At 37.2% G+C, this 10,753-nt stretch overlaps 2 protein-coding genes across 2 annotated transcripts; one reads left to right on the forward strand and one right to left on the reverse strand.

Moving 5' to 3' along the window:
- Nucleotides 1-506: 506 nt before the first annotated feature.
- On the forward strand, nucleotides 507-7,389 carry LOC104165463 (thioredoxin domain-containing protein 11-like; the record flags this gene model as incomplete). Its single annotated transcript, XM_009705103.1, has 2 exons — nucleotides 507-587; nucleotides 6,662-7,389. Coding segments are annotated over 2 exons (709 nt in total), but the record flags the coding sequence as incomplete, so codon positions are not given.
- A 2,001-nt stretch (nucleotides 7,390-9,390) lies between these two features.
- On the reverse strand, nucleotides 9,391-10,082 carry SNN (stannin). Its single transcript, XM_009705102.1, has one exon. The coding sequence runs from the start codon at nucleotides 10,053-10,055 to the stop codon at nucleotides 9,792-9,794; it is 264 nt and encodes an 87-aa protein (XP_009703404.1). The 5' UTR covers nucleotides 10,056-10,082; the 3' UTR covers nucleotides 9,391-9,791.
- Nucleotides 10,083-10,753: the final 671 nt, after the last annotated feature.

Genomic DNA, 10,753 nt, shown 5'->3' on the forward strand with positions numbered 1-10,753 from the left:
GTAATCAAGGAAAACCTAAATATGCAGATAAAAATATAACAAGGAATTGAACAATGTTTCATTCACAAAAGTCTTGTGTTGCTTTCTATGTAGAGCTTTAGAAAAAAATTGTACCTTTAAGAATATGGTTGTCCTTGGAAGCAGCAAAGTAATTTATTCCCAAAACTACTTGAGAGGAAAAGATTCATAGAGTTGTACTTGAGGAACAAATTAATGAGTAGAAAAAACTTCAGTCTTGCGTAGAAACTGTTAGGCAGGTCTGTTTGTTTCAGAGAAGGAAGGTGTGTACATAATGAGTGACTGTGCGATTTAATTGCTGAGTGAGAGCAGTTGGAATACTGTACATATTTTTCTAGCAAAAAAAATCCTCTGCAGATATTTGTTAAACTGAGATTCATCATCTTGAATATTGGTAATTAATTTCCAATCCCTAAAATGGCATTTTACAGCAAAATACAGATTGTTCATCTGCCTGTTCTCTTCATCAGTGCGTCTTTTCTTAACAGAATTGATATCACTCGAAATGACCTTCCATGGGAATTTATGACAGATCGTCTCCCAACCATTTTATTTTTTCCTCATCAGAGGTAATGTAGTTCTTTTCCCTGTGGGTTTTTAACTTTCATTTTACTAAGTTAAAGTAATTATCTGGCTACATGTCTTGGTAGAGAAAAAAGCCAAACAGTAATTCATTTCCATATATGCATTCTTACTTTATGCGTATTCTAATTTAAAAAACCCAAACAACAAAACAACAAAAAACCTCTCAACAGACATGGATAGCTAATGGTATGCAGATAGAGAATGTTCTCTCCTAAGGTCATTATCTAATTGTTTGTAAGTCTTTATTTATGAACAGCAGCATTACTACCCTTATTCTTCAGTTAATTTTCCTTATTATTTGGTTGTATTTAAAATTATTATTTTGGCATGGTCCAAATAAATTAGTGAGTGACTACAGGAAGGGGAAGAGGGGGAGAAATTATGTAGATGGTGGTGCAACGTCGATCTAGTGCAACTTGTATCTAATTGCTTCTAATTGGATAAACAAAGCGAGATCTGAAAGAATATTATAATGAGTTCTTGCAGTAAAATGCAAGATTTGCTTGCTATGTTTTTAATGAAGAAAAACAAAAAATAAGCACAGATGGAGAGTAAGTAATCCAGCCCAAGCTTAGTCTTGTTTAAGAGAACAGATTCTAATAATCCTAACGTTACAGAGGGTGAGGAGATAGATTTTTATGTGTTTTTAAAGTAGAAAATTTGTCTTAAAAAGAAACAAAGTAGAGAATCTGGATACTAAAGGAAGGCTTATGCATCCTTTGGAGATATTACAGTGGGTCCTAATCTATGAAACTTCATTTCTCCCTCACTCCCCTGTGGTAGAATGAATGTAACATGATCAGAGGGACTTTGGAGTGTTCATTGCTCAAACTGAAGTTCTTTCAGGTTGCGTTTCTCTCATTGTTCTGATGTTTGGCTTGGGGGGGGAATGTATGTGTGTCTAGCTGTACCTGTATTTTGGATATCAGATTCTTTGGCGATCTGCATAAACCATGGAAGTGTTCCATCAGCTAAGAACTAGTCTTAACAGCAGCAGAGAGAATGACGTGAAATACTTCTAGCCTTTATAAGCTCTCTAAAGGAGATGCTAACATCTAAACGAAACTCTGATTTTACATAGTATAAGAATGGCATATAGAGATAGTTTGTATCGTGTCCTGATTTAATAAAAATAAGTGTTAAATTTTCCTCTGTTTTATATTTCATTTATATGTCAGCTATGTTCCCTTTTGTATTGAAAGAAGTTTCATGTTAAAAGAAATTTCAATCTATAAAATTACATTAAATAAGAGGTGTTTTCATTCCTGATAAAATCCAAATATAGAATTATTTTCTTTTTCCTGCTTTTGTGATATCATTAGTCTTGTTTGGTGACATCATTGTGTTGCCATAAAAGAATATGAAGCAAAAAAACTCCAAACAACCGTTATGAATGTTATGATCAAGCAGAAAGAGAATATGGGATGGAGTGAAAAAAGGTAGTTGAAGAAGCAGAAGTATGACACAGTAAGAAAATGTACTGAAAATGAAAACTTTCTCAAAGCTGTTTGGAAATCATATAAAAGTTACTGGAAGATTGTCATGTTGCATGGCTAGAAAAACTGAAAAACCTATTGCAAATACTTCGGGGGTTTTATTGAGCTGTTCTGCTGCAGTGTTTCTTAAACATAAGATTTTTAAAAAAAATTTTTTAAACTATGAATATTTCAAATTATGTGATACAGTCTTCAAATGAAAACCATGCTTGAAAGTAAAGTTTTTTCATGTAAGAACTTCCTGTGTAAACTAACACTGTGGTTATTGAAGTATCTTTTTTCTTTCTTAAAGCAACATTTACTACTTCACTATTTCACTTGGGCATAAATACATTTTTTTTCAAAGTTCTAAAAGATTTTTTTTTGTTGAAATAGCGCAGATACTTCAATTGTCATTAGTGTCCTTAATGCTATTGACTAAGTTTTTTTAGCAGTAATCAGGAAAAAAAAAAAAAAATGACACAGCATTGGTTTTACAGATACTATAGAATTACATCAGGGGAATTTTTGTATATTACCAAAATATTTTCGTTTCCATTCTCAGTAACAAGTGCTGGACTTTTCACAGGAGAAAAGTAGCAGCAGATTTGTTGGCATTCTAGAAGCCTTGCATTGTTTCTTTAAAACAGAAAACAAATGAAGCTTCAGTATCAGTTTAACACCTACAGAGGAAAATATCCAAAGGCGATGAGCAGTAAAACAGGGTGTACATGCTGTTGAAGTGAAACTATATACAGCAAGTAAGACCTCAGAGAAAGAGCCAAGAAATAAGAGTGTAGAACAGGGAAGGGTAGTTTCAAGGGGGCTGAGGAACAAGAAAGAAACATTAGATGCAGGAGAGCCACAAGCTTTCGAAAGTGCTTGATAGTGTTTCAGATGTGGTTTTGGTGTTACATGTATGCCCTATGCATTAGACTTGATTGACCTTGGGTTTTGTTCTTTTTTTAAAAGTTGAATACTCAATCTTACACAATTACAGTTTTTTATAGAAAGGAAATGAAAACAAGCATTATAATAAATGCCTGCCTCTTTGCAATGTAAAGTAAAAATGTTGATTTCCACCATTCTCCCTCAAGAACTCTTATCATCAGAAGATAGTAATTCAGACTATTGGTACTGTGCTGTGTTACCTACCACAAAATCTTTAAACCTTAAGTATTGCAATTCTAAATTCATGTTTTAATTCAGTACAGAAATAGTTTCATTTATATCAGTTCTGAGTCATCCCAACTTCCAAATCATCATCTCCCCTACTTTGTGCAGTAAGCCTTGCAAATCAGCCCCAGGTCAGGTTCCCTCTGCCACATTCCTCCAGCCCAGTTCCGTTCCTTCTCTGTTCCCTAGGTTAATCAAGCAGGCACTCAGCTGGAGTAGTTCCAAGGTGTGTACCTGTCTACATAAAGGCAGAATTACCTTCATCTGCTGCTTAGCAAAAGCTGCAGTCTTCAGTGCTGATACCCCAGTCCAGTTACTTGTCAAGTCCTGCAGATCCACTGGGTCTCAGTTTTGCACATTTTCCAGCATTCAGACTCTTTTATCTCTCATTTGCACAGCCCATTAGTTCTGGCTGGCTTGAGTGGCTACAAGCAGAGGACCTGCTGGTTTAAAGATGAGTGGTCTCAATTTTAGTTGAGATGAGCCACACGTGTTTCATGAGGTGCTGTTGACAATTGAGACAAGGAGTAGTAGTAGTATGCTGTTGTCTTCTGCTCTGTTAGGTCAAGTGGCATAAGCTGAAGATGTACTAGATCTAACCATATTAACAATGACTGGAATACTAATGTGATTAATTTTAGGGCTGGAAAAAGTTAGAAACTGATTTCCAAATATTGTTGTGGCTACAGTTTTAAGACCACTGTGCTAGTTAATGAGCCTGACAGTGTTTGGAAACTTTGAGTCGAGTGACTTTCCCTTTCACTTTTGAGCAAGGATCTAGTTTGCAGAGCCGTGCCTTCTAGGGGACAGAGTGAGTGTCATGTGTAACATGATGAAAAGGCTTTTCTTGAATTATTTTAAAGCATAGCTCAAGCAGGTTTTAGAGCAGTAGAACAATTTATGGGAACTGAAGCTTCCTCTAATACTTAACCATTTTCCCTGTGTTACTACAAAGTCCAGTGTTCCCCATTTTTTTTCATAGATACTCATTTTGCCTTCGTCTGTTTTATAAAGCAGCTCTGGACTGTCTCGGGAGTGACAGACTTAATAGTTTTAGTAAGACTGTTTTTGTAATATTCTAATTGGTTTCATAAAGGTACCTTACCTCTCGTCATGGTTTTCTCGCCTGCTTTTCCTCTCCAGCGTGTTTTATATTTTGCTGCATCTGGGTAATCAAGAACATTAGGTTGTGATAGTATTTGTAGTATCAGTAGCACTACTAGAGTAATTGTATATTTTGGATATAAATGTGCCTCATATTAAGGCTTTCTCTGCAGCTCCTTATGCACTTCCCTTATGAGACAATCTTTGCAAATTAACTCTGTTCTCAATTTCTTTCCACCACATGCTGTTAATATTTTGGGTTTTGTTTTAAATAGTGTTTTAGCTTTTCTGATACATACTGTGGTTTTGATCAGTAAGAATGGATGATGACGTAGGAAAATATTACCACTGTATAATGAGTCAGTTTTGTCTTAGTGTAGACTTATTTTTTGCCGAAATCATGTCATGATTCATTAAACTTGGATGTGAGCTGAGTGTCAGCTGAGAAGCTGCTGATGGTGATTACAAGAGTAACTTGGTTGATCACCAGAAGTCTGCAGGGGAAGAAAAATCATGTTGCTTATGCTTCCAGAAATAGCTTAATTGTGCTGAACAGGAGCCTCATCTGGCTGAAGTTCTTGAATTATCGATAAAATACAGTATCTGTCTTCTACAAATAAGTAGTTCTCAGTAAATGAAATTCACATATGTTTATATGCCATATGCTAATGAGTTGGATTTCACAGAAAGCATTTTTGAGGCAACTGTAATTGGTAACTGAATAACTCCCCTATTCCAGATGCATGGTGTAAGCAATTCAGAAACATAGTGTCACACATGTGGGGACAGAGGAGTTGTCCATGGTGTATGTTGTACAGGAGCAGCAGTGCTAAACTTTGAGGCATTGGGCATTGCACTTCAATCTGGCTTTCTTGCTTTGGAATAATTGTTCTTTGGGTTTATCCTATGTCCTTTTTCTGACTTGTGTAATGAACCCATGTCTGAATGTATGCTACATACTATTAATCTGGTTATGAATTTGGCAATCAAAGGGGGAAGTAAACTAGGCTTTTCTTCTGTTTTGATGGCTCTCTAATGAAAAAAAAAAATGCTTCTGACTGACAAAGGCTAAAGACTATACAAAATGAATAAACTATTAGCTAGCTTCCCAGTTAAACATACTGAAGTATGCGTAGCTCTGCTACAACAGGAGGAGGCAAACTCATGTTATACTGGAACATGCTGAGTGAAAGGTTGAAGATGTAACTGGTTCAGAAAGAGCAGGTTAAGAGTTAGTTCCTGTCTAGACCTCAGAGGACAGTTTAGCCTCCTATGTTTTGTGACAGAAGTATGCACATGGTCCAAAAAGGGCAATAATTTTATCATTTGACACAGCTGGAGATTGTGGGTGTCTTGGTGGTTAGTAGTCTCGAGGAAGAAATTTGGTACTTGCTGGTCTTCAAGCAGCTTGGACTTTTTGTCAGGTTGAGAGTAACAGTTTATGTTGTTGCAGAAAGCAGTGGGCCTACCTCTTCATATGCTGGGCTTACTATTCACAGCTTCAGGAAAAAAAAAAAAAACAACAACAAAAAAACCACAAAAAAAAACCCCAAAAAACCCAAACAAAACAAAAACAAAAAAAACCAACACACCTTGTTTGGTTTGCATCTTGATCACCTCAGTGGCATAAAGACAAAGAAGTAAGAGGAACAAGTAGAAAGATTTGGGTTTTTGACAGCAAAAGGGCCTTCCCTCTCACTAAAGTGGCTGCTTACAGTTTAAAAGCAAACTACTTTTCTGTTCCTTGCAATACCCTTCTGATGTTGGAACACATGAAGCTACTTCTTCCAGGATAACATATATAGGCTCAAAATAGTCATTTCCCATCAGATAGCTTTATACATATGGACTTAACTTCTAACAACATATGTAGAATTGGGAACACTTAAATGCTGTCCTTCATCTTGCTAACAAGTGTTAATATCGGTATGCTCTGATCACACCTGCCTAACAGTGATGCTACCATATGTATCTTCAAGCTCATAACCCATACTTGGAATACTTTCTCTTTTTAAAAGAGTAAAATTTGTTTCCTGAAATTTGACAGAAAATTTTGCTCTCAGGCAAATACCAATCCAGTGCAGAGATGCTTACAGCACCTAGACTATTCCACAGGTAAAACGGTTCATCAAAAGAAAATACTGTGTGCTGTATCTTAATTACATGAGTTCAGGTTTCTCTTAGCTGCTATATTAACCATTGTTGATTAAAAAAACAAGATCTCAAGTTGAACAAGTCAATGATAAAGTTATCATTGTTTACCTATTTGAATGTTTTAATATTAACTTGTTATGTCTTTCTAGGAAAGAACAAAGTGTGAAGTTCCCTGAAGACTTTTCAGTTAACCTTCCTAATCTCCTTAAATTTATTTTACATCACTCAAGTCTGTCTTCATCAGAGCCCTGTACCAAAGAATGTCTACATAAAGAGGCAGTTCTACAGCAAGGACACATCTCCCACTTAGAGAGAGAAATTCAGAAGTTAAGATCAGAAATTGGTGCCCTTCATCAGGCCCACAACCAGCTTGAAGCACAGCTTTCTGAAGCTAGGAGAGAGGAACATAGACTACAGCAACAAAAACACACACTGGAAAAGCAGCACAAAACTCTCCAGCGCCACAGTGAGCAGCTAAAGGCCACATATGATCAGAAGAATCAAGAATTATTAGAAATGGCTGAAAAGCTTCAAGAATTAGCTGATGCATCAGAAAACCTCCTTAAAGAGAATACTTTACTGAGAATCCTCGTGGCATCAAGGGAAGCAAAGCCACAGAGCAAAGATGGAATTAAAGAATCCCTTCAGTCAGAGCAAGCACTTTCTGAAGATAGTGATATATTGGTTTCAACAGCTACTGCCACATTAGAGGAAAAAAGGATTGATAATATTGATACCATAGGGACAGAGCACAGTAGTGGAAACAGGACAGAATGATTGCTTGCACAAAGTCAAATGATGCAGTATTGGATAGGTATTTATGCAAATTTTATTGAAATTCTTTGTAAATAAAGACTTCTTCCCCCACATGATCTAGAAAAAGAAAAATCAAATTGAATATTTTTGTATACTTGAACAACTTGTTAGATACCCACATCTAAAGAGGAGAATGGAAAACACTTTCTGCACTTTACTCTTGCACTAACTTGCAAACACCTATCCATTTAAATTAAAGATGCTGATTTTTAGGGGCAGCAGTGTAAAGCACCTGTGACTGAGGACCAGTTTTTTTTTCCACTGGCTTTCTCTTACAGCTGCTAGAAGAGAAATTAGACCTTTGATTTATACTTCTCTGTAATTTCTGAAGTTTGCCCTTTACACTGCATTCTCTTTGCTGAATTAAAATCAAGGTAGTTCATCTGTGTAAACTTGAATGGACAAAGTCATCTTGCTACAACTATCCTGTTCTAGAACTTGAGCACTTTTTATCACTTTTGTATACCAGTTAGCTGACTGTCTTGAAACTTGCAAGAGCCATGTGTGAACTGTTCTCTACTGAAAACTAAAGAAAGTCTTATTGAATTAATCCTTTTCTCCTTGATTTAAGAGTTCTAGAATACAGCAGTTTGAGTGTATGGGTCTGGTTACACATGCAAGTCTCATGAGACCAGTATCTTCAAAAAAAAAAAAAGTGCCAGGGTAAGAACAGCCCTCTATCAGCTGTATCCCATATTGTACTCAAGAGGCAACAGTAGGAGCTTTTTGCTACTGACAGCATTAATTTTGCTTCAAATTATAGCCTTCAATTAAAAAAAAAAAGGCAAATGTAGCACTAAAAATGCAAGTCAACATCTTACTGTAGAAGAAAGGGACAAGACTTTTTGTCTAGGCCATTATTGTCTTGCATACAGTTACAATTCTCAAGCAAGTCTGCTGGGCCCATCTTAGTTGTTCCATATGTACAGGTATGAGAAGCAAGCCTAATGCTTCCTATAGAGCTGAAGAACTTGGACTTCATCCTTTGTAGCTTATCTCAGGGAACAGATTTACAGTAGCTTTTTTCTCCTAAGGAATGAAGTATTTAAAAATTTCAGTAGGCAAAGGAAGCCATGTATGAAGTCATAGAAAACAAGTCAGTGGCCTCAAACTATATGTGCCTACCCTAAGAGTTTTAGAATATGTAAGCTGCCATTGGTGGCTCTGTGTTGCCCCTCTCCTCCCCCTCAAACCTTTGAGGTCCAGAACTCCCCCTTTAACATCTTTTTTTATAGTTCCTATGTGCTGTAGTTCAGCTAGAGCAGGAAATGGAAGGGATATCCTTGTTTGGAAGGACTTCACCATTGTTAGCTGAAAACTCTACAAACTGACCAGCAATCCCCCTTACCCCATCACAATTTGTTTTTGTAGGAAAGACTGAAGCTTAATCTTGTAGCAGTACAGTTAAGGGAATTATCTACAAGATACATTAACTGAATTCTATAGTTGACTGTTTGTCTGTAGACTAAAATGCCTTTTTACAACAGGCTGTTAATATACCCTAACTACTAAGTACACAAACAGGGGTTCTAGGAGAAAGTTATACTAGTTGCACTTAGGCCAGTTTTAATAAGTAACCACTTCTGGAGTTTCAGCATGCAGACCTACAGAAGAGCAAAGCCTGCTCTACTGCCATTTCAAACTCCTGGAAACCTTCTGGACCATCCCTTAGGGTTCAGTATCCATCATTAGTTCCCAGGTTGGAATCCATCAAAGTGGCAGTTTCCTTGCAGCAGCTACATAGTTAGAGAACTCAGTTCTAGCAGCCAAAAGCTTAACCTACCTCACTGCAACTAAAGGAAATCACTTCCTTTCTTGTATCTCCTGTGTTTCCTCCCTTAACATGTTACTGAAGGCTTACACCTTTGCAAAGAAAGTATTCTGCATCAGTCCACTAAATTGTAAGGAGTAGGAGTTCTGACTTTATGGCTGTGCACTCAAGTTGGTAGCAGAAGCAAGCTTTAACTGCAGGTTTGGTTTTGAAGGTCTGGAATTCCATCTACAGTTGTGGTTCAGGAGTCCCCTTGTGTGTTACACTATACAGTTGCATGGTACTATTCCCATATGCTGTGGAACACAAAGCAAAAAGCTTCTGGCAGCCTATTTACAGTTCACAGTTGTAAAGTAGTTCACATTACAGTAGTAGCTCCATCAAAATAGGCTCAGCTAAACATTCAAGTAACAAAAAACACTAGTAGTCTCTTCACACCAATATATGCCTGTGTCCATTGCCAGCAATGGACATTATGCCAGGTGAGAGTCAGCTCCTGTCATAGAGAAATTAGGATACACAGTCAATGCAAAGTGGAACTTCTCAGTGCATGCAGCCACAAACAAAGCTTATTTAATCCTCATCAGGGTGTTTTCTGATGAGTAGTGTGCATGTGACCAGGTTCTTCACAGTATAGAGATCCTCCTGCTGGTTACATGTAAACATAGTCCATATACATGTGTTGCACCAAGTTAACTATGCACTTCTGTGCCATTTGGAGTTAGCTTAGCTTTCCTCTCTACACAAGGTCCTTTAGCTGAGTACTGCACCAGAAGAAAGGGCTCTTTGGTTTCCCCTTCGCCCACAATGCTTTCCTCATCTTCAGACTGGCTGATCCTCTGCAGACGCAGGTAACACCAGCAGCCCAGTATCAAGGCACCAAGAGCCGCAATAGCAATCAAAATAACAATAACAGTCACCACTCCAGTGGTGGGGCTATGATCCATAATAGACATGGTCAATATCTCAGATTGTCCAACTTCTTTAAGGAGATGATTCTGTCCTCATTCAGGCTTGCTGCATCTTCAAATTCCTGCAGTAGAAAAAAAATAGACACTTAACGAAGTTGTGCAGTGTTACCATATTCAGCAACATTATATTCATGGTTGGTATCCTTCATAATAGCACATGACCCTCTAGCATTTAGTGCTTTGAGCTTCTTATACTCCTACAGTTCTTACTCATTGCAAGCTATTTCTTCAACAAACTGCCTTTGAAGATACAGGTTTCTACAGCAAACTACAGCAAGTGAAAGCTAAACTTAATTCAGCTTGACATGCTTGTCAAGACATAGCACATGGTCAGCCTACTAAGAGGTCACAATTTTTACTAGGAGACAGAAGATGCAGTAAGACAGACACAAACTGTATGGAAGTTACATAGTTTAGTATAGAGAGATTTAAGACTATTTAATACAAATGCTAAATCATGGGTGAGCTCTCAAATCTATGAGAAGGTGGCAATTCAGCTATTTTCAGTTTTCCTGAAGGAATCCTACAGAAACAGTATATTTCAGAGTCAGAAGTCTGGGCCTTTTTAAAACTTCATTTGCAAACATCCTTGTTATATACTAACAGCTCCAGGATCGGTAATCTAATTGCAAAGGTAATTGCAATGCTAATGCATTACTATAAGCCCTGTCGGTAACACTAGT

This window comes from Cariama cristata, unplaced genomic scaffold (genome assembly GCF_000690535.1).
Source record: "Cariama cristata isolate BGI_N322 unplaced genomic scaffold, ASM69053v1 scaffold5288, whole genome shotgun sequence".
NCBI classification, from domain to species: domain Eukaryota; kingdom Metazoa; phylum Chordata; class Aves; order Cariamiformes; family Cariamidae; genus Cariama; species Cariama cristata.